This window comes from Eptesicus fuscus, chromosome 20, assembly GCF_027574615.1.
Source record: "Eptesicus fuscus isolate TK198812 chromosome 20, DD_ASM_mEF_20220401, whole genome shotgun sequence".
Lineage (NCBI taxonomy): Eukaryota > Metazoa > Chordata > Mammalia > Chiroptera > Vespertilionidae > Eptesicus > Eptesicus fuscus.
In genome coordinates, this window is record NC_072492.1 from 35,095,263 (window position 1) to 35,119,298 (window position 24,036).

The 24,036-nt window shown below is 47.1% G+C and overlaps 1 protein-coding gene across 1 annotated transcript; it reads right to left on the reverse strand.

Moving 5' to 3' along the window:
* Positions 1–5,540: 5,540 nt before the first annotated feature.
* Positions 5,541–24,036, reverse strand: SLC16A6 (solute carrier family 16 member 6). The gene is made up of 6 exons (XM_028157308.2): positions 23,974–24,036; positions 14,272–14,510; positions 10,778–10,921; positions 8,903–9,031; positions 7,486–8,304; positions 5,541–5,805 (listed from the first exon to the last, which is right to left on the reverse strand). The coding sequence occupies exons 2-6, from the start codon at positions 14,501–14,503 to the stop codon at positions 5,555–5,557; spliced, it is 1,575 nt and encodes a 524-aa protein (XP_028013109.2). The 5' UTR covers positions 14,504–14,510; positions 23,974–24,036; the 3' UTR covers positions 5,541–5,554.

The following is a 24,036-nucleotide window of genomic DNA, read 5'->3' on the forward strand; positions in this document are numbered from 1 at the left end:
TGGGTCCTGCTGTTGCCAAAGGTGCGTTGTTTCCCTCACCTGCGTTTTCACTCTCGGAGAGCAGGACTGTGCAGTGTTAATCCCGGGAACGCTGCCGGCCCTTCCCAGCGGGGGAGACACGTCTGGCAGCGAAGGAAATCGTGTGCGGTGACACGGGCGGCAGCAGTGAAACCAGATCCCAGGCTCCCTGCTCTCATGGCGCTGTTTTCTCTGCTGCATGACCTCATCCGAAATGAAATACCGCAAGCTGGAAACCTACCATTTTCTTCCAGTTGTTTATAAAAGGGGTTATAAGGTCACACTCTTTTTCAACCTCTTTTCTCTTAAGCAGGGCCGCTGGGGTTGCTCAAAGGGAGAGAAATCAGAAATAAGAAATAACATTAAAAAAAAAAAAAGGTTCCGCCTTAGCTGGTTTGGCTCGGTGGATAGAGCGACGGCCGATTCCGACCAAGGCCACGTGCCCAGGTTGCGGCTCCATCCCCAGTGGGGGGCGTGCAGGAGGCAGCTGATGGATGGTTCTTTCTCATCATTGATGTTTCTATCTCTCCCTCTCCCTTCCTCCCTGAAATCAATAAAAATATATATATTTTTAAAAGAGATTCAATATCCAGGAAAGCATTTGCTGCCAGTTGAGACATTTTTAAAAAAAAAATCATGGAGCCCCACTGGCTTTGCTAAGTGGTTGAGCGTTCACCTGTGAACTAGGAGGTCACAGTTCAATTTCCCAGTTAGGGCACGTGACTGGCTTGGTCCCCAGTAGGGGGTGTGCAGGAGGCAGCTGGTCCAAGATTCTCATCACTGATGTTTCTGTCTCTCCCTCTGAAATCAATAAAATATATATGTGTGTGTGTGTGTGTGTGTGTGTGTGTGTGTGTGTATTTATATATTTATATATATATGTATTTTTTAAAGCCTTTATAGATAGAGGTTTGGGATACCAGTTTTGGTATCTAATTTGCCCTTAAGAAATTCGTAGTCACTGCAGTACTTACGATTTGGATATGAGAGGTTATTTAACGTGAAGAGTGAAGTTGCAAGTTGAACTTGTCACTTTCCTTGTCCTGCGCCTGGGGCAGTCAATGCAGGAACAGAACACCAGAGGGCACTAGGCTCCTTACTTATGAGACAGTGGGCCCACCTGTTGGCCTTGTAGCCCTCGCTCCTATTAACATCTGTGCCCAAGACAAATCCAAAGACAAGGACATCGCTTTTATCAATACAATGCATACTCATCCGAGTGACCTTTAAGCATGTAACATGCCCGAAATGACTTTAAGTTAGTCACTTAAAGTAGTGTTCATTACCACTTACGAATTTAAAGGAAATGGCTTCGAAATGCCAGATCCCTATTAGAGAGCCTCATATCTGGGAGCATTTTAAAATTAAGGATTCATGCCCTAGCTGGTTTGGCTCAGTGGGTAGAGCGTTGGCCTGTGGACTGAAGGGTCCTGGGTTTGATTCCCGTCAAGGGCACATGCCTGGGTTGCGGGTTCGATCCCCGGTAGGGGGCGAGCAGGAGGCAGTCCATCAATGATTCTCTCTCATCATTGATGTTTCTATCTCTCTCCTTCTCCCTTCCTCTCTGAAATCAATAAAAATATATTTTAAAAAAATAAGGATTCATGACCATTTCTTTATGAATTTTAGAATATTTGAGGCATACAGAAATGCAAGTATAATAAATACCTCCCATGAACGTCAATGGTGACCTGGACCATGGGAACCCTGATTTGAAAACCATTTTCTTTCTCTCTCTCTTTTTAAATGTTTTTATTGACTTTAGTGAGAGAGAAAGAGGAAGAAAGAGAGAGAGAAACACCGATCGGCTGCCTTTCGTGTGCGCCCTGACTGGGAACGAGCCTGAGACCCTTTGGTGCACAGGCTGAGCCACACCCCCCAGAGGGTCTGTGTGTGTGTTTCTCTGATGTTAAGTAGTGTGTTACCATCACCTTCGTTCTTCTTTCTCAAGGTTGCTGTGGCTATTTGGGGTCTTTTGTGGTTCTATATAAATATTTGGATTATGTCTTCTAGTTTTGTGGAAAATGCCCTTCGTGTTTTGATAGGGTTTGCATTGAATTTATAGATTGCTTTGAATAGTTTGGACATTTTAATGATATTAATTCTTTCTATCCAAGAGCACAGTATATGTTTCCATTTATTTGTGCCTTTCTTCTATTTCTTTCTTTAGTATCTCATAATTTTCCAAGTACAGGCCTTTTGCATCCTTGGTTACATTTATTCCTAGGTATTTTATGTGGGGGTTTTTATGCACATGGGATTGTTTTTCTTAGTTTCTCTTTCTGATAGTCCATTTATTGGTGTATAAAAATGCAACCAATTAACTGAATATGAACTTTTGTATCCTGCTACTTTACTGAATTTATTGATGAGTTCTAGTAGTTTTTTGGTGGAATCTTTAGGGTTCTCTACAGATAGTATCATATTATCTGCAAATGATGACGGTTTTACTTCTTCCTTTCCAATTTGGAATCCTTTTATTTCTTCTTCTTGTCCAATGGCTGTGGCCAGAACTTCCAGGACTGTGTTGAATGGGAGTGACAGTAGACGTCCCTGTCTTGTTCCTGATCTTGAGGAAAACAGTTTTTCCCCCATTGAGTGTGATGTTAGCTCTGGGTTTGTCATATAATGTATGATTTTCATTATATGGAGGTATGTCCCCTCTATTTCTACTTTGCTGAGAGTTTTTACTATAAATGGGTGCTAGGTTTTATCAATTGCTTTTTCTGCATCTATCGATCATATGATTTTTATCCTTCGTTTTGTTTACGTGGTCTATCACATTCATTGATTTGCAGATATTAAACCAACCTTGCATCCCAAGAAAAGAATCCCACTTGATGGTGGTGTGTGATCTTTTTAACGTACTGCTGATATTTTGTTGAAGGTTTTTGCATCTAAGTTCATCAGGGAGATTAGCCTACCATTTTCTTGCTTTGTAATGTCTTTCTCTGGTTTTGGGATCAGGATAATGCTGGCCTCTTAAAATGAGCTTCGGGGTCTTTCCTTCTCTTAGCATTTTCGGAATAGTTTGGGAAGGATCCGTGTTAATTCTTCTTTGAATGTTTGGTAAAACGTAACTGTGAAGCCATCTGGTCCAGGAGTTTCGTCTGTCTGTGGCTAGTGTCCCACGACAGCGGCAGAGCTGAATGGCTGTGACAGAGCCTCACAGCACCCAGAGCCTTAAGTACTTGCCACCTGGATCTTCACAGAAAAAGTTCACCAGCCCCTGGCCTGGAGAGTCGGCGCCGTCTACTGAGAGGGAGAGCAGTTCTTAGGGTTAGTCTATAACGGAATAGTCTTAACCGTTTCCACTCACAACAGTTGAGAGGCTTAGCTATTACTCTGTGGCTGCTATGATGTCATTTCATTCATGTCTTTCATTCAAGAAATAAATTCAGCAAACACTTCTTGGAAGTGTTTGTGTGTCTCTAGTAGAGTTAAACATTTTTTTTCAGAAAAGTTGTTTTTATAGCTTTAATTGGATCAAACAATGAATGCTGAGTCAATAAAAAAAAAACAACACGAATCAATCCCTTTAAATAAAAAAAGCTATATATTTATTACAAATCTAGAAGTACCAGAATGTCCCTCGTACAGAACAAATCAGCAATCCCCTTTTAATTTTCTTCCAAACATTGAAAACCTTGATTATTGACAAACTGGAATTGGCATACATTTTTTTTTTCCCATGCAGTTAACAGGATGGACATAGAGCACGGAGCTCAGACACCAGTTATAAATATTAAACCGTGTTTAACATTCAGAGTAAAAAGGGTTATAAAGTGCTGAAGTCACGTAAGTCTGCAACACCGTCACAAGCTCAGTGTCCTTCTCCAGCAGGGACCGGGCTGCTACATCCACCTTGCCTTCGGTGTGTCCTTTTCTGACGAACACTTTGTCATTTCCTGTCCCACCTCCCCCCCGAGATTTACAGATTGTCCTGTGCCTATGGCTGATCAAATTCTGTACAGCATGTAGCAGGTGGTGCTGGACGATGCCACTTCCATTTCAGTGCAGAGAAATATTCAAGCTTTGTGTACCTGTCACCAAACGAGGCTTGTGATATTGTTTCCCCCTGAGTTGTCATAAATCAACAGTGAAGATGCATGAGGATGGAGCAGCGAGCATGGCCCATCACCTGCAGAGTAAGATTCAGTACGTAGGAGCAGTAACCCACCCGTTATCCTCACATTGACCTTCTTTACAGCCAATGGCTAAAAGGAGAAATACTATACATGTAGTGTAACTGCAAAAAAAAAAAAAAAAAAAAAAACGAAACAAAATAACAAATGATCAATGACCCTGAAAACTCTGGCAAATTAGAGCAGTCAGAGTTTAGATAAGACGGAAATCGCCACTGGTAACGCGTGATGGTCAAGTTAACGTCCCTGCCGCCCCGTGTGAAACACAGGCATGCTTCAGCAGTCCGATGGGTTTCTTTTTAAGTCAGAAATGCTTCAACCATTCAGTGAGAGAGAATTCTGATCCAAAGGGCATCCTCAAGTATTGTTAGGCGAGGAAACCTTGTTTTAAAAGGCTAAGGCTGTTTGCTGTTCGTTATTTCCCCCCTACAAATAGCACATGTTGCCGTCAGTCACATGGAAGAGGCATTACCTCGTAGCCTCCTGGAGTAACTTTCCAGGAGACGTGGTATTTGTACTCTTGGAGGCATTTAGAAGATTGCTGAGGGAGGTGAAAGGGATGCTGATGTCCCAGGTGATATTTCTTGTGATGACTTTGAATCATCCTAGAATAACTTAGTAATAAATAGTGGTTTCCATGAAAGATACTACAATCACATGTTCCTGAATAACTGAGAGCATCAGGAAATGCATGTTGAATGCTATTCTGTATATTCTGTGTGAAATACTTCTGGTAATGACTGGCCATAAAAAGACGTGGGAATCTTCACATTCATGATTTTCAAGTTTGTGTGTGTATCAAATTTCCATTTATTAGCCAATGGTTGCTCTTAAAGTGTACTTCATTTCCATTGAATATTTAGGGAATTAGGAGGTTATACGTTTTTAATAGAAACCTCAGTATTTTTCAAAGAGTGTTAAACCATTTGTTCATATTTCTGAAAATGAGAAATTTGAAAAGTTATTTAGGATTTTTTTTTTTTTTTGAATGGCCAATTTCATTTCAATGACCTGGGCTAGATACCGTTTTACGGTACGGCAGGTGAGATACGTGAGAGCGCTTACAACCACTTTGCCGATTGGCATCACTGTTTTAAACCTGGAGCGTGAACCACGGTGCTTCTGCGCGTCCCTGGGTCGCTCCGGGGTACAGCCAGGTTTCCGTACGGAAGGGTATTTGGTTGTTTCTGTTTTGGCTTAAAGAACAAGCAGACAGGAAAGCATAGAGAAAAGGATGCTGTTGGTGGTGCTCATGGACCCATTCCCTGCAGAGTGTCGTTTTGAAAGCAGGTGGGATGGTTGGCTCCTCGACACCACGGTGCCCCCCAGACGCCGCCCACCCCCCCCCAACCAGCCAGCAGGGTGGCTGATGTCGGACGAAAGCCTGTCTGTCATTCCGGCTCCGTCTTCATAGGAGCTTTATGCTCGTGCTTCCCGAGGTCCATTTCAAGGAAGTCTTCGGGGATGTCTTGTAAAGCTCTCCCCCGGTAGCTCTCCGCCTTCCCGTCGCCTGGGCGGTGGCGCCGGCACAGGCCCTTCCCACACGGCCTCACCAGCGCCAGGCACCCCGCGGCCACCGCCATCCCGGCGGCGCAGGAGTAGAAGGCTCTGCTGTACACCTTACTGTGGTCCACCAGCAGCCCTGGGAGAGCAGGCACAGCGTTAGCATCGTGGCCACAGCCCCTCACCCAGCCCCCCACACGCAGACGCTCCTCTCTCTTTGCCTGCTTTCTTTTATCTTGTTTATCTAAAGAAAGTGTCCAAGGCAGGAATCTTTTCTAGACTTGGGGGGCCGGGGAGGGAGGGAAGAAATAAAGCAGACAGACAGCGTATACTTATTAGCAGCCGAGGTAATGGTGTCGCTAAAATGTCTTCATGGGCTGCCAGACTGGCGTGGCTCAGTGGTTGACCTTTGACCTGTGAACCAGGAGGTCACGGTTCGATTCCGGTCAGGGCACATGCCTGGTTGCGGGCTCGATCCCCAGTAGGGGGCATGCAGGAGGCAGCCAGCCAGTCAATCAGTGATTCTCTCTCATCATTGATGTTTCTATTTCTCTCACCCGCTCCCTTCTTCTCTGAAATCAATAAAAACATATATTTTAAAATGTCTCCATGGGCTAATGTGTCCTAGAACATGGGACTGTTGGATGCATGCTTCTTCGGAAAGGGAATATTCTTAAGAGAGGAAAGAGCTCTATTATTTTCACTTGGGCTCATGTCAGGTCTCTGTTCACATGGGGTAAGGTTTCCAGTCCCAACAACGCTAAGGTCCTACTTGAGGCCTAAGGTACGAGACACAGCCGTGTCCTTCCCACAAGGAAGCGTGCGGTAGTGATCAGGGGCGGAATGGAGTGCTGCTCCGTGCTCAGGTCCCGACACCCCTCCCAAGAAGGGAAGGTGGCTCACAGAGCTCGTTACCCTCCGTCCTGCTGTCCCACAGTCAGCGGGTAATGAGCTCATAAATCCACGGGCCCCTCCAGCATTTATCCAGCACGATGGTGGGCAAGGCCTGGGCAGCGGGGGCTGCCGAGGGACTTGGTCACCAGTTTGCCGTGGGACCATCGGCTCACCATCTTTGACCTTCCGTGTCCTCCTGTTTAAGTCCAGAGGGCTGCTCAGGTCCTCTCTAATTCTGCCAGCTCTCTAATTCTATGGAAGTATGAGAATCAGTGGACTTTTAAATTAGACTCGAACAGGAAGCTAGCACAATTAACAAGGGAATACTAAACATTGTGGATTATATAATCCATAGGACAGGGCCCACTTCATGATATAACTAGAGGCCTGGTGCATGAAATTTGTGCACTCCGGGGGGGGGGGGGGGGGGGTGGATCCCTCAGCCTGGCCTGTGCCCTCTCGCAGTCCAGGAGCCCTTGGGGGATGTCCTCAGTCGGACATCCTTAGTGCTGCCATAGAGGCAGGAGAGGCTCCTGCCATGCCGCTGCGCTCGCCAGCCGTGAGCCCGGCTTCCGGTTGAGCGGCGCTCCCCCTGTGGGAGCGCACTGACCACTGGGGGCAGCTCCTGCATTGAGCCTCTGCCCCCTGGTGGTCAGTGCATGTCATAGCAACCGGTCATTCCACCGTTTGGTCGATTTGCATATTAGCTTTCTATAATATAGGATATGATCTCCACTGAGAGCCTATGAAGCTATCTCCAGTCTTCCTTAGGAATATTCCTGCCCTAAACAGTGTGTCATGTTGAACTAGTATGATTCAGGTCCAGAAAGGCGACAGATGTCCCACCTGTCCAACTCTACATGGAAAAGGAGAGGGGGAGGGGATAGCAGACGGGGGTTTGGATTTGGCGTGGTATTGACGTTACCTGCCAGGGGCGGCCCAGCCAGCGCCGCTATGCTCTGAATGAAGACGTAGACTCCGGCGGCAGAAGACATCCTCTCGATGCCCACCACGTCCTCCTCCGCGAGCAGTGGGATGTGGGTGCCCGCCACGGTCCCAAGCATGACACCAAAAAATACGCTGCAGGACATCAAACCCCAGAATCCAGTCGCAAACGTGAAGGCAAACAGAGACGCGGTCAATAAGAGGACGAAGATGAGCTCAATGTAGATCTTACGGATGGGCCGGCTGTGGAGGACGAAACCAGCTCCCACCCTCCCAAACACCTCGGCGATCGCCATGGTGGATAACAGCAGAGCGGCGCGGTCCCCGGCGATGCCCAGGCTGATGCCCAGGGGAATGATGTACAAGGAAGGGGCGAAGAACCCCAGCGTCGCAAAGAGACCGAACAGCGTGTAACAGATGAAACTCTTCTCCTTCAGGACGGAGAAGTCCAGCAGGGGCCCTTTCTCGGCGCCGCGCGTGGGGCCGGGCGTCTCCAGGGCCTGCTGCTCCACGTCGGCCTTCGGCTCCAGTTCCACGGCCGGGTGCCCAGGCACGTTTTTAGGCGAGGTAGTTAGTTCCACTCCTGAGTCGATGGAGTCTATCGAGGTGCGTGTCTTCTCGTTTTCAAGCATGTATTGCACTTCCTTCGCATTTTCCTGTCCCGTTGTTTTCCGTGACCCCGGCCCCCTGATGAGAATGGGTCTCAGCAGCGCCCCGCAGAGGACGATGTTCAGCTGCAGCAGGCCCACGAGGAGGAGGCTGTATCTCCAGCCGATGCTCTCCTTCAGAGCCGTGAATGCTTGGGTGGGCGGGAGGGGAGAGAAATAGAAGGTAAGGCCAGGCATCGACTCGAAAGACACAGGGGACAAACCTGAGCGGAAATAGGGCTTTAGAGTTGGCTAGGTTCTTCATTTTGGAATGGATGTTTCAAGCCGTGTTGCTGAATACGTGCCACCTAGCTTCCTGTTTGTGTAAATCCGAACTCGGATGGAAATGTTCGAATTCCTACCCAGCTGGTGTGGCTCGGTGGTTGAGCGTCGAACCAGGAGGTCACCGGTTCGATTCCCAGGTGGGGCACCTGCCAGGGTTGTGGGCTCGACCCCCGTTGTGGGCGTGCAGAGGCAGCTGATCAATGATTCTCTCTCATCATTGCTGTTTCTCTCTCTCTCTCTCTCTCCCCTCTCCCTTCCTCTCTGAAATCAGTACAAATATGTTTGCATTCCTCACGTGAGGGTTAGGGAGGACAGACCCCAAAAGGGTGCTGGCGGAGAGAAGGAAACACCCTTCCCGTAGGCACAGAGTTACAGCCGTCCCGTGGCCAACTGTGGGCAAGTCCGAGTGGCAGCAGAGCTGAGTGGCTTCCCCACATCAATACCCAGACTGTGGTGGTCACCTACCTGGTGCAAAAGCAAACATAGCAAAACACTCTCCCGTAGAAGCCGCTGCGGTGACGATCGAGCGCCTTTTGTCAAAGTACTGGGACAGGATGGTGAGGGCGGGGAGGAAGCTGAAGCAGTAGCCCAAACCTGTGCGAGTCAGAAAGCACGGTGAGAGCCACACACTGACCGGCCTCAGAAAGGTGCATCCCAAGGCCTTGGGGGTTGTGTTTTAAATCGTACGTTCTGGGAGCCCAGTAATTCATTCTGGAAAAGGTGTCGTGGGAAAGGATTTCATTAGAGGTCTGGAGACGCTGCGACAGTTGTTTTGGGATGCTTAGAGGATGAAAACTGTTTTCTGTTGGTTTGTTTTCCTGCTTTTTTTTTGCATTTTTTTCCAAATGTATATAATTCAAAGTGGTTATAATTTGTATTGAATATGGTTTTTATATATAAGACTTCCATTAGAAAATGAGTTTTGAAATGTACAGAAATATCTAAAAATTTTAAAGTGTGCAAAGTTAGCTATATATGCATACATACATAATATAATATGCCGTCTCTATCTATCCTATATAATAAAAGGCTAATATGCAAATTGTCCCCTCGACTGGGAGTTCGACCAGGGGGTGGGGCCAGCCCGTCAACCACCCGAGGCCCCTCCCCACTAGCTGGCCCTGTCCCCATTGGCCCCCCCACCTCAATCAGGGGCGGGGCCAGCCGGCCAACCTCCCACATCCCACCCCCCCCCGCCAGCCTGGCCCAATCGGCCCTATCAGGATGGGTCTGCCAGACCCCACCCGTGCACAAATTTGTGCACTGGGCCTCTAGTCCACATATTATATGTCTATAGAATATGTATATGTCAGCAATGTATGGACTCCTTTTAAAGTGAAAAAGGTTTTCTCAGACTCTTAAGCATAAACCTCCCCCTATAGCTCAGGATCCTCAGACCCTGATTTGGGAATCACTGGATAAAGAAATTAAAATCTTACTTTGTGAAAATGATGTCTTTGAGTGGCAAACTATAGGGTTTGGCAACAGTAGGTTTACAGTTGTGAGTACGCAAAATAGAGCTTATTCTTGTATTATTATCTATTTTTATTTTCCATACGAACAACTGTAAACCTACTTTTGCCCCACCCCTGTATCACTAAAGAGGTTCTCATTGGTAAACATCGAAAAATTAGACAAAAATTCTTGGGCATTGAGAATAGATTCTCAGATCCCCTGGAGTCCATACCGCCTGTTCCAAACCACTGATCGGGGACACTTTATTTTATTATTATTTTTAATCCTCACCCGAGGATATTTTTTTCTTTGATTTTTAAAGGGAGTGGAAGAAAAAGGGAAAGACAGAGAGAAACATCGATGTGAGAGAAACCCATCGATTGGTTGCCTCCTGTATGAGCCCTGACCAGGGCCCCGGCCGGGGTGGAGCCCGCAACCAAGATATGTGCCCTTGACCAGAATCGAACCCGGGACCCTTCGGTCCATAGGCCGATGCTCTATCCACTGAGCCAAACTGGCTAGGGCTGGGCCTCTTTTTTTTTTTTTTTAATATATTTTATTGATTTTTTTACAGAGTGGAAGAGAGAGGGATAGAGAGTTAGAAACATCGATGAGAGAGAAACATCGATCAGCTGCCTTTTGCACACCCCCCACTGGGGATGTGCCCGCAACCAAGGTACATGCCCTTGACCGGAATCGAACCCGGGACCCTTGAGTCCGCAGGCCGACACTCTATCCACTGAGCCAAACCGGCCAGGGCTGGGACTCTTTTATTTTAAAGGGAAAGGGACAGAGGAATAACACTTTGGGTTTGAGTCCCTGCTTCCCTTCCTTGTCCTTCAAACCAAGTGTCCGGAAAACTCTCGAGCCCAGAGGAGCGCTTACCGGAGACGATGCCGATGGCGAGGTACATGTGGTACACCTCCTGCGAGAAGGAGGCCACCACCATCCCGGCGCTGACCAGCAGGCCTCCCGCCATCACCACCAGGCGGTGTCCGAAGCGATTGCTCAGGATAGTGGAGAGGGGGGCTGCGTGGAAAGAGCACAGCGTGACAGTTGGACCCCCAGCGTTCGCGTTAACACAATTCCTTCTGTAAAGTCTGGACGTGGGAAGACAGTTACACTGTATAACACACAAGCTTCGGCTCTAATAAGGTTCCTCCTCATACGTCTTGAACAGGGAGCGACGATGTACCCTACATATTTTATGAAGTCGTTACATAAACCGATTCAGGAATTACCGTTGACCCTCGAAAAACATGGGTTTGAACTGGGCGGGTCCACTTATATTCGGATTTTTTAAAATAAATATAGTTGGCCCTCTATCCCGGGTTTTGCATCTGCAGATTCAAGTAGCTGCAGATGGATAACCGTATTGTCAGTCTGCGGTTGGGAGCCCACGGATGTGGAGGGCTGACTGTATGCATTGATCTGCCCCATTTTATGTCAGGGACTTGAGCATCCATGGATTTGGGTATCTGTGGGTGTCCTGGAACCAATTCCCCACAAATACCCGGGATGACGGTTAAGTTTTGGGGGAGTCAAAACTTACACATTTGACTATTGAGGGGTCAGCGCTCTTAACCCCTGTATTGTTCAGGGGTCAACTGTATTTTAGTATTTGGTTAACTGGACAGTATATTCTTTGAGCTCCTTAAAGAGAAAGCCAGAGTGTCCTGGCCAGCGTGGCTCGGTGGGAGCGTCGTCCTGTGCACCAAAAGGTTTCGGGTTTGATTCCTGGTCAGGGCACATACCCAGTTTTCTGGCTCAATCCCCAGATGGGGTGTGTATGGGAGGTAACTGGTCGATGTTTCCCTCTCACATCAATGTTTCTCTCTCTCTCTCTCTCCCTTCTTCTCACTTTTTAAAAAAATATATTTATTTTTTTATTTATTTTATTTTTTACGGAGAGGAAGGGAGAGAGACAGAGAGCCAGAAACATGGATGAGAGAGAAACATCGATCAGCTGCCTCCTGCACACCCCCCATTGGGGATGTGCCCGCAACCAAGGTACATGCCCTTGACCGGAATTGAACCTGGGACCTTTCCACTTGGCTCTATTCTCTGAGCCAAACTGGTTTCGGCTCTTCTCACTCTTAAATCAATAAAAACATATACTTAAGTGAGGATTTAAAAAAAACACACACACACTTTATTTTAAAAAAGAGAGAGAAAGCCAGAATAATAGTATAAAACTCTTTTCTATATTTTTAAATGAAAGATTTTGAGTTACCTTGAATGCCTATGAAATTAGATATGCATTAGATTTATGTTATTTTGTAATAAAAATGGGCTTTCCTATAATTGCTTTTCTATACTCACTGCTTTGGACTTTTAAAAAAATATATTTTTATTGATTTCAGAGAGAGGGATGGAGAGGGAGAGAGAGAAACATTAATGATGAGAGAGAATCATTGGTCAGCTGCCTCCTGCATGCCCCCCACTGGGGATGGAGCCCGCAACCTGGGCATGTACCCTGACCGGGAATCGAACCATGACCTCCTGGTTCAATCACTGAGTCAAACCATGACCTCCTGGTTCAATCACTGAGCCTCGCTGGCCGGGCTTGACTTTTTTTTTTTAAAGTTCCATTTAGGGTCAAATTCCAGTTTACTTCCATTTGGTTCTTAGGAAAGTGATATGAAAATATGGTGGATTCTCAGTTATGCACACTAAACGGAGGATAGTGATGGGATAAGTAATTCCAAGTGGCTGATGAATGTCATTTACAAAGCTTCTATCTTTCTTCTTCATGTAGCCACATCTTCCTGGTGCAAAAGCAAACAGGTTTCCAATCTAAGCACGTTTTTGTGAGACCAGGGCCAATAGGCCAAGTACTTTTTTAAAATGCCTTTAAAAAAAATTATATATATATATATATATATATATATATATATATATATATTTTAATGATTTTGAGAGAGAGAGAGAGAGGAAGGGAGAGGGAGAGAGAAACATTGATGTGAGAGCAGAACACCGATCGGCTGCCTCCTGCACACCCCCTTCTAGGAATCGAGCCTGTAACCCGGGCATGTATGCTGAGGAGGAATCAAACCAACAACCGTTATATGCACGGGATGGCATTCAGCCAATTGAGCCACACTGGCCAAATACTTTCTCTTTTTTTCTTAAATCCTCACCTGAGGATATTTTTTCCATTGATTTTCAGAGAGATTGGAAAGGAGGGGTGAGTTGGGGAGAGAAAGAAAGAGAAACATTGCTGTAAGGGATACATATTGATTGGTTGCCTCCCACACATGCACCAAACAGGACCGGGGATCGAACCTGCAATCCAAGTATGTGCTCTTTTTTTTTTTTTTTTTTTAGTATATTTTATTGATTTCTTACAGAGAGAAAGGGAGAGGGATAGAGAGTTAGAAACATCGATGATAGAGAAACATAGATCAGCTGCCTCCTGCACACCCCCTACTGGGGATGTGCCCGAAACCAAGGTACATGCCCTTGACCGGAATCGAACCTGGGACCCTTCAGTCTGCAGGCTGAGACTCTATCCACTGAGCCAAACCGGTGAGGGCAAGTATGTACTCTTGATAGGGAATTGAACCCAAGACCCTTTGGTGTACAGGGTGATGCTCTAACCACTGAGCAACACCCACTAGGATCCAAGTAATTTTGATCTGCTGCTTTTTAAAAACAATTGCATCGCCATAGCCGGTTTGGCTCAGTGGACAGAATGTTGGCCCCAGGACCATAGGGTCCTGAGTTCGATTCTGATCAAGGGCACGTACCTCAGTTGTAGGCTCCTCCCTGGCTCGGGGCCTGATTGGGGCTCGTGCAGGAGGCAACCAATCAATGTATTTCTCTCACATAGATGTTTCTCTCTGTCTTTCCCTCTTTCTTCCACTCTCCCTAAAAAAAAAAAATCAATGGAAAAAATATCCTCGGGTGAGGATTAACACACACAAAAAAAAATAAAATAAAATAAAGCACAGGGTTCCGGATTGTGGGCTCGAACCCCCCAGTAGGGGGCGTGCAGGAGACAGCCGATCAATGATTCTCTCTCATCATTGATGTTTCTCTCTCTCTCTCCCTTCCTCTGAAATCAATAAAAATATAAACAAACAGACAAAAACAGTCGCATCCCCCGTAGAACTGGAGGTTACTGCTGTCCTCAAAGTAATCGACAGCAGCCTAAGAATCTGCTCACAATAGGTGTCTAATACATGTGTGTTAAATTGAAGTCAGTCAAGGTTGAGAAGTAAGGCTTCCCCCCCTCCCCCCTCCAGCTCCTCTTTCTCTGGCCATTCTCAACTTCCTTCCAAGAGGTCATGGAGAAAATGCATCACAACCATAATGTGTACCATTCTGTAGTTAGGCAACTTAAAATTAACAGTGTCGAAGGTGAAAGATGTACTCACCTGTAAATGTTAAGAAAAACACACATATTGATATGATCCATGAGATCTTGCTATTAGATTCCTCAAAACTGTCCATTAAGTCATTAAAGAAGACGCCAAATGACTTGATGACACCGTAGGTAAAGACTTCAACGAAGAAGAAAGACACAGCTACTGCCCAGCCCCACCCTCCGTCAGGCACTTGAGTATACACATTGGCTCCGGAACAAAGCTGCGATTTCTTCTCGGTCATTCTTAATCTGAAATAAAAAGTTTCAAAAAGTCAGAACCATAATAGCACGAGGGTTGATGATTCGAATGCTCTTTAGCAAACATAACAGATAAGAACTATTGATCACATTTCTTAGGTTGATGAATATTTAAATCATGTGCAGTTAGTATAAAGTCTTTGGATAATAAGAGATCTAATGGAGCCCCCAAAGAATCTAGAGGTAAGATTTCCAAGCTATGGCAATTAAACGGGAAAAACAAACTAACATAAAGCATCAGGGAAGATATTCACTAGTAGAGGCAGCGTGAAGGACAGAGAATGGCCAAAAGACCAAGCCTCAGTGGTGACCTTGAACTTGAAGACAAGTTAGGTAAAGGAAGAGTGAAGTGAGCAAAGGGAATGTTGATCAGAAATGAAACCTAGATTGATGGAGGATTAAAAATGGCGGCAGAGTAAGTGGATGCTGTACAGACATTCTCTCAGAAACAAACTGGAACTACAACTAAAATACAGAAAAACTTCCTGAATTATCAACAGAAGACTCACAGGAGAACCCTGATACCCAAGGACCAAAAGTGGAGACCGCATAGAGACTGGTCGGAGGTGTGAAAGGGCTGGCCAGGCGTCCACAGACAGCAACTGAAGGTCCGGAGAGATATCTCAGCTGTGGGGGATTGCCACTGAGAACGCTGGGATCTAATCCCCAAGCTGCCTCTCCCCTGCCCGCCTCCACCACCACCACCACCGCCCCAGCAGAGAGCACCAGAACTGAGAAGGGTACCTACATAACATCTGGCTGTGAAAAGCAGCGGTGTTGCTGTCTGCCAGGGAGCGACACCTAGAAATTCAGGCACTCTCTTAAAGGGCCAATGCACAAAATCCTTGTGCTCTGGCAAAGGGAGGGCAGAGTGGACTGGAGCTGTGGGAGCAGAAGCCAGGATTGGGGACTTGGGGGTTAGAGCTCAGAAGGCAGACACCTCCAGTCTCCTATGCTGAGTCATTCCCTTACTCAGCGGAGGAAATCTTTCCCACACAGACATTTGCCTTGCCTGGGGGTGGGGTGGGGAGGGAAGACAGTTGACCCACCCTATTGGAAAGCATCCTGCCCTGAGGTCACTTCAGAGACTAAAAATAACAATTAGCCTTCAGGCAGAAGCAACTGCCCCACTCTTTTAAAAAAAACTCACCGCACCTGAGGACGATTGCCTGGGGCCAATTCAAGTCAGAATCCTATCAGTCTATAGGCAGAGGTGGTCTCTGGAGACTTTGAGTCTTTGCCTGATCTAATTAATTAGAAATAGTGTTTGACACTCCTGCATTAGAGATTGAGAGGCATAGAGGATCTACCTAATACATAGTCACAAACCCAGACAGCCAAAATGAGGAGACAAAGAAACAACCCCCAAATGAAAGAACAAGAAAATTATCCAGAAGGAGATAAATGAAACAGAGTTCAGAGTAATGATGGTAAAGATGCTCAACAGCATGAAAAAGATATAGTAACTATGAAAAAAAAACAGTCTGAGATAAAGAATGACATAACACAAATAAAGAACACATTGGAAAGAATACACAGCAGACTAAGGGAAGCTGAGGATTGAATCAGTGAATTAGAAGACAGGGTTGAAAAAAAATCAGAGAACCAAAAAGAAAAAACAGGAGGACAGCTAAGGAAGATGTGGGACAACGTGAAATGTAACAATATTAGAATAGCAGCCGAAACCGGTTTGGCTCAGTGGATAGAGTGTCGGCCTGTGGACTGAAGGGTCCCAGGTTCGATTCCGGTCAAGGGCATGTACGTTGGTTGCGGGCACATCCCCAGTAGGGGGTGTGCAGGAGGCAGCTGAATCGGTGTTTCTCTCTCATCGATGTTTCTAGCTTTCTATCCCTCTCCCTTCCTCTCTGTAAAAAATCAATAAAATACATTTAAAAAAGAAAAGAAAAAAAAAGAAGAATAGCAGGTCTTCTGGAAGAGGCAGAAAGGGAGAAAGAGATAGAGAACATGTTTGAAGAAATAATAGCAGAAAACTTCCCTAACCTGGTAAAGGAAAGTCACATAAGTTCAGGAGGCACAGAGAACCCTAAGCAAGAAGAACCCAAACAGACCCACACCCAGATTCATCATAATTAAAAAGCCAAAAATTAAATGCCAAATCTTAAAGGCAGCAAGAGAAAAGCAAACTGTTACCTACAAAGGAGCTCCCATAAGGCTGACACCAGATTTTTCATCAGAAACTCTACAGGCCAGAAGGCAATGGCATGAAGTATTCGAGGTAATGGAAAGCAAGGATCTGAGACCAAGATTACCATATCCAGCAAGGCTGTCATTCAAAATAAACAGTCAAATAAAGAGCTTCCCAGACAAAAAAAAAAGCTAAAGGAGTACATCACCACCATTGTAAGAAACGCTAAAGGGACTGCCATAATGAAAAGAAGAAACAGAAAGAGAAACCTAGGCATACAGGATTAAAATGGCAATAAATAAGTACCTCTCAATAATAACCCTAAATGTAAATGGATTAAATGCTCTAATCAAAAGGCCTAGGGTAGCTGAATGGATAAAAAAATATGACCCAACTATAATCCTGTCTACAAGAGACCCACCTCAAAACAAAGACACACACAGAGTGAAGGAATGGAAAATTTTCTTTCCATCAAATGGAAAAAAAAAAAAAAGCTGGAGTAGCAATACTCATATCTGACAAAATAGACTTGAAAACGAAGGCCATCACAAGAGACTACAAAGGTCACTACATAATACTAAAGGGATTGACCCAACAAGAGGATATAACCCTGGAAAACATATATGCACCCAACATAGGAGCTCCTAAATATATAAAAAAAAACACTTCTAGAGGACTTGAAAGGAGAGATCTACAACCATACAGTCATAGTAGGGGACTTGGACACCCCTAGTGCGGTGGCAGGAACATAGCGATCAGAATAGTAAGAGAAAGAAATGAAACCTAGAAAACAGCAGGCTGAGGCAAACACGGGCAGCGCCTCTGCCACCTTCCCCGGGTGGAGTGCCAGAGACACCCTGTGCGCCTGTGCTTGATGCCTCTCGCCAGGTTGTCCAGCCACCTCTCCTCGATCCCATTTCCCGCTCAGCCAGCCGCTTCAGGATTATGATCGGTTTCCCACGCGGAAACCAAATTCGCAAGTTGTCTCCTGGGAGTTTGGCATGAGTAAGTTACCCAAGTTGCTCAGCACTTGGCACACTAGCACCTGAATTTCCATGCACGCCACCAATGCGACTCTAGAATATAGTGACCAGCCCGGCTGGTGTGGCTCAGTGGTTGAGCGTCGACCCAGGAACCAAGAGGTCACTGTTCGATTCTCGGTCAGGGCTCATGCCCGGGATGCAGGCTCTATCCCCAGGAGGGGGCGTGCAGGAGGCAGCTGATCAGGGATTCTCTCTCATCATTGATGTTTCTATCTCTCTATCCCTGTCCCTAAAAATCAGTGAAAACATAGACTATAGTGACCAAAAAAGACACTGCCAACTTGTAGGACCTGGGCAGCCAGTTAACTTAACCCTAAGTTATCCCTGACCTTGCAGCTTTCCATTCAAACCGCAATGAACGTCAGACCTTACCTTAACACCGTAAGGGAAGCACTGTACTTAACACTGGAGGGGGAAGTTCAAGTCTTCTGATTTGGGCTGTTGCACATGAACACTGGTTTTCAGGCTCTGCAATTGCGTGTACTTTGAAACAGGGATGCATGGTTTGAGCCCAGCTAAAAATTAGTATCTATTATAATGAGTTCATGGTTTTAAGTTCTTAATGCTAACCCACCTTGAGTTTAAGAAGTCTCTTCAGTTACACAGTGAATTTTTAGGGTGTGTGGATCCTTTCCGTGGCTGCTGTGTTAAGTACTAAGGCAAGTTTTATTGATAAATGAAGAGTAATTGAAAAAGAATAGGACACAACCTCCTCTATCCAGTAGACGTGCCAATTTCTGGTGCTAGAATCTCATATTCTGAGTTTATTCTATAAATGTTAAAAAGCAGCAAATCTGCCCTAACCGGTTTGGCTCAGTGGATAGAGCGTAGGCCTGTGGACTGAAGGGTCCCAGGTTCGGTTCCGGTCAAGGGCATGTACCTTGGTTGCGGGCACATCCCCGGTGGGGGGTGTGCAGGAGGCATCCGATCAATGATTCTCTCTCATTGATGTTTCTAACTCTCTATCCCTCTCCCTTCCTCTCTGTAAAAATCAATAAAATATATTTTTTTAAAAAGGCAGCAAATCTGACCCAAATTCATGGTTCACCCTATTGGACATCACAGTAGCCTACGACTTGGAAAGCGCTAGATGCCCACTTTTTGCCCTACTGCTCTTAAGTATTTGGTTGCATAAACAGAGCGTAAGAGGCTTTAAGAAGCTTTAAGCTCCCTGCAGCAAAGGCCTTTGCGTTTCCAAGGGTGTTAACGTGTCGTTCCCGAGAGCAGCTGGGAAGGTGGGAAGGGCAGTTAAACAGCTAGAGGTGTATTGTAGGCTGCCAGCTACAGAGCAGTTGTCATTACCATTTCCCATCCTGGAAAGCAACTGATTTAAGATGGGAGCCCTGACCTGAGCCCTCCAGCAAATGAGGTTTTCAACAACACCCCTCCCTCATTAGACGTTTCAGTCCACTCCCAAGATGAGGCCACTGGAGCAGGAAAGAACCTCCCTGCCCCCACCCCTCACCCCGCAGTGTTCACTCTAGAATAGTGTTGGTCCCTAGGGAGGGGGCAGGTGGCCGTCTACAGTGCAGGTCCTCAGCCCTCACCCCTTGCACTTCGCCCCCCTCCCAGGCCACCACTCCTTTACTGGTCTCTTACTGGTTCCTCGTGTCTGGTACGATTGAGCTTTCTGAAGCGCTGCATTGGTTTGACTTCATTTTTTTTTTTTTCCTCTCAGACTTTTGCGTGGCTTTCCTCGTTCTGAGCCATCAACTCCACCCTTAGCCTGTCCTTCAGGATCGAACCCTGACCTATCTTTGAAGCCTTATTTTTGTTCTAAAACTTGACCCGCCTGCCACGGCCCAAATGGACTCCTCCTTGCCCTCCAGGTTCTAACCACCGGGCCTGTGGCCACACCTTTTCCCCAGGCTGCGTGCCCTCTGCATCTGGCACCGTTAAGACCCGGTGCCATCAAAACCCATCTTCCGTGATGCTCCCTCTGACTGACTCAACCTAAGGGGCTTTCTCCACGTGACAGGCATCATTGAATACTTTAATGAGTCTATCTTATTTGACGGATTTAATGTTAAGCTCATAAAAAACAACATCTGGGTTCTATATCTCTTCATATGTCCCGCCCTCCCCGATTCCCAAGTACCTTGCACATAACTTTTATTTATTTTTCAAAAAAGTGCCTACTAGTGCCAGGCCCAAGGCTAGGCCTCGGCAATACTGTAGTGAAAAGACAGAGAGGTGGTCTCTGCTCCGAGACTTACATGTTTGTTGATCATGATAAGGAACTTGCAGATTAAAATGCATGTTTACAACCTCCTTGCAGAGGTCAGCACACTCTGGACAGGCAGAACTGTCCGAGGCCCCTAGGAGGGTGCACGTACGATCTTAGAGTCTTAACAGAGGGCTCAGGACCAACCTGAACATAAATATATTGGGGTGAAAAACACACATGTTGGAATAAAATTGATGAGGGCCCAAAGAGGCAAACGGACTCTCTCTTTGGCCTAAAATGACTGCAGGATGAAGACAGATCTTTTTAGACGATGCGGACTACACTGCACTTTCTGTACAAGGATAGGTTGCCCCATCCTCGGAAGGCCCTGCGTCAGGCCAGCGTTTCAGTCCTGGCGGTGAGCGCACCCCTCTTCCTTTGCCTGTCGCGACCAGTGGTTTGCCTGTGCCCAATCGGTGGGATTAGGATCAACCTGTAGCCCCAGAGTGGAGTTGGAATTACAGAATGTGAAGGCTGAAAGGGCGTGTGGACCTCATCTTGTCCATCTCCTCCTTGCACAAAGCAGCTCATTTTGCAAAACGGGAAAACTGAGCCCCAGGGAGGTGGAGAGACTTGACCCAAATGGTCCAGAATCAGATCTCCTGCCTCCTGGGCCCTGTGGGATCAGCCCCAGGGATAGCATTTTAAGGGCCAGGGCGGGGGTTGTTTTATATAGACATTGTAAGGAAACTTACATTTTCTTTAAAAAAAAAAAAAAAAGCTCCCCTGACTTTCGTGGGTAGAGAGAGGTCTGTGACCTGATTCACCAGTTTACTGTGTGACCTTGCCAAAGTCACTCCACCTCTCTGGGCCTGAGCTCCTCATTTGTCAAGTCTTTAGTCAGAGGTCTCCTGGAGAATCTTCAAGGCTCACTGAGTTTTACAACTCACCCGATCCCTCCGGCCAAAGCTGGGGGCCCAGGGACACCAGGGAGCTGGGAAGAAGGGGCACATGCTAGGCGGCTCTTGGAAGGGTGGGTGAAACGCAGCTGGACCCGGGTGAGAGCAGGGCAGCTGGCTGGAAGGCAGCCTTTTGGCTGCCGTGCTTTCTGAGCCCCTTCAGGGGGCCCGGTTCCTTTGTTGGTCAAAGCTTTGCTTTAATCTGTGCTCCTCTCCGGAAGCTACATGCACAGGTGACTTTCACCTGCATGCCTAGGTTTTTGGAGGACAGAAACCTTGTTATCACAAGGGCACCATAAAGGAAAGATGCCCCCCTCCCCACCCCATCCCGGAACTCAGCCCTACTCTCTGGTTTATGACTTCCTCATTCTAAAGCATGCTATGTCTGCAGAGTTTAGCTCTGACGGTAAGACCACAGCATAGATGATAACGGAAGAATAACATATGTTTTGTACAGGGCAGGCGCCTACAGGGTAGTCAGCAGCTCTTTCCAGACCAAGTGCCTGGCAGTACGTTTGGCACACAGTAGGTGCTCAGCCGAAGTTTACCGAACAAATGGTGAGTCTTGGGCTGCTCCTGAGCAATGCACTGCTCTGTCCTCAGGAAACCGAGCCGTTGGGCGAGGAAGTCCCTGCTTGCAGAATAAAGGCTTTCCTGGACCTGCCTCCTCTCCTTGCGTCATTCATTCAGCAAACTCAGCCTCGACAGAGCGAGGAACTAAGGCCCGACTTTCGAACTCACTCACTTAGAAGCCTCTACAGATTCTTCCAGAACAGGGAAATATCTGTCCGTTTCGGTCTTATATGTGGAGCTATCTGATGAGAAGGGATATTAATTTACTGCGTGGGGATCTAACTGGTAAGGCAAGTTGAGTGACTCTGTGGTTTGGGGCGAATCGTTTTGACCCTGGATGGCCAGTGTCATCCACAGGTTAAGTGCAGATGAACTAGATCTCGATGACCTCAGACCTCCTCCTGCCCTGAAAACCTATCATTCTGAGGTAGCCTTGGGCCCTGGCTTGCTCTAAGCTGCCCTTTCATTTTTTCCAGCCCCTGTGGAGTGCTTTGGGCTTGTCTTTTTTGAGGCCCGTGGGCATTATTTGCGAAGTTGTATCGCTTGGCCTCTAATTTCCATGATCTCTGAAAGCAGGGGTTAGACATGGCAGTCCGAGGGTCTCTTCAACCGTAAAGCTATGATCAAAACTATGATTCCGCGCACACACCGGTTCCTGGCTACCTTCTTGTCTCCACCCTAACGCTCCTCCAAAGGAAGGCTAACAAAACACGCTGGGCAGTTTGGAGTCTCTCCTACGACCGATGGGTTGTCTTAACCTTAAATAAATGAGTACTCGGCAAGGCTCGTTCAGCTGCTAAGCCTGGGGATTTCACTGTGATTGGATGTGTTGAGAAAAGACTTGACCTGGGGGCATGAAGAATGCAAAATATCGGGTTATGATAGACCATCAGGGTGTGAGGCTAGGGCCAGCTCAGAGTCAAGTTTGAAATGCAAGCTTTGGCTGGAAATGGTGGTGGCAGCTGGGATAAGCAAAGCCTGGGCAATAATGCATCGCCAAACCTCCATTCTCCCTAAAGGGGTGGCCTGGAGAACAGCTTTCGACAAGCTGTTTCCGTCCCCAGTTGTCACAATCATTCTGTATTTAGGTAAAGTTCATTCTCTATTTAAAAAAAAAAAAAAAAAATCCCAAAGCTAACCTGTAGGGCTGCCTCAGCAGCGTTGAATCACCGGATGCAACGGATTCATGATGTTGAAACCCAAGCCCCTAATTGAAGTGTCCTCCTCAGGAGTTCCATTGAGGAAAAGCCCTTCCCGGGAAACCACAGGAGAGCTCGGGGCTCCTGGTGCTCATTAAGACGGAGGGAGCGGTCCCCTGGCTGCACTGTTTATTCCCACACTGTAACCCTCCACCTTGCTGCCCTTCCCTTAGTCACGAGAAGAGGTATTTCCGTACCCACCAGGCAGGACGCACTTACTGTTGACCCCCAAAATGCCACATCATGGTGCTTGGGACGTGGGGAGATGCATCGCTTAGGGATTTCAGCATAAGCACTTGGTATTTTTTTTTTTTTTTTTGCAAACAAATCACTCATTTTATTATGGTTTTCAAAACAGTAAGATTCCCGAGAAATGTCCTTCTCCAGGACAGGAACCATCTCTTTCGAGCAAGGGCTGGCACGGAGCGCCTAGCAGTGCAATCACAACTAGCTTCCTGCTTGACAAGTCGCAATCGCTCTCTTCCGCAGTTGGCTCTTGGGGAGGTTTTTCTACCACTCCCGCGCTCGGTGACATTTTATGCGCCACCTCACAAACTTCCACCACCTGACTCCGGGGGTTGGTGGGAGTTTAGTGTTTGGTTTGGTTTGTTTGCATGTTGCTGCTGTTTTTTAATTTAAAAAAAGAAGCAGAAAACGAGAAGGAAATAACCCGTTTCCTCTGTAAAATCAGCCTCCCTCGCTGCAGAACTGCTCAGCCTCAGGGGCGCTTTCCTGCGGGTTCGCAGCTCAGGGAACCTGGGAAGTTGAGCGGAGCGGGCTCCAGCCGCTGAGGACCTGTGCTCTGCGGGGAACTGCCCGCCTCCCCCAGGGGGTCCCGCCGGCGCCCCGGTAGCGAGCTTTGGGTGGGAGAGACATGGAACCCCACTTTCCCTCGCGCTGCCTCAGCGGCCGCCCTGCGTGCGTGCGCGAGCCCAGGGAAGGCACCTCTGACATACGGCACTTGGGGCGCACGGGCAGCTTCCTGCGGGGAAATCCATGCAGAGGCTGAGCCCGGCGCCCCCAACTGCCCCGCGGTCTGGAGCCCCTGGAGCGGGGCTGGGCGCACTCAGTGTCAGCCAAGCTTGCCTTTAGATATTTTCCGGACCCAACTGCATCAGGCCATGATCATTCAACTCTCAGCTGCCCACACTGGCGAGAGCGCTTCATCCCGGTGGCCCTGAGCATGCCTAAGTGTCAGAGAATATTTTCTCGCAATAACCTCTCCAAAATGTGAAGATGGTAAGCGCTCTCCTCCGCCTCCCACCACCCACCCAGCAAAAAAAAAAAAAAGCGCCTAACACATTGAAATAATAACCCACACCCCATAATCAAAGTTTGAAACATGTGAAATAATAAAACCAACTCACCAAGTTAGAAGGGCAGAGAATAAACCCCAAAGGCTCCCACTAAGGCGCCGGCTTGGCCTCCCC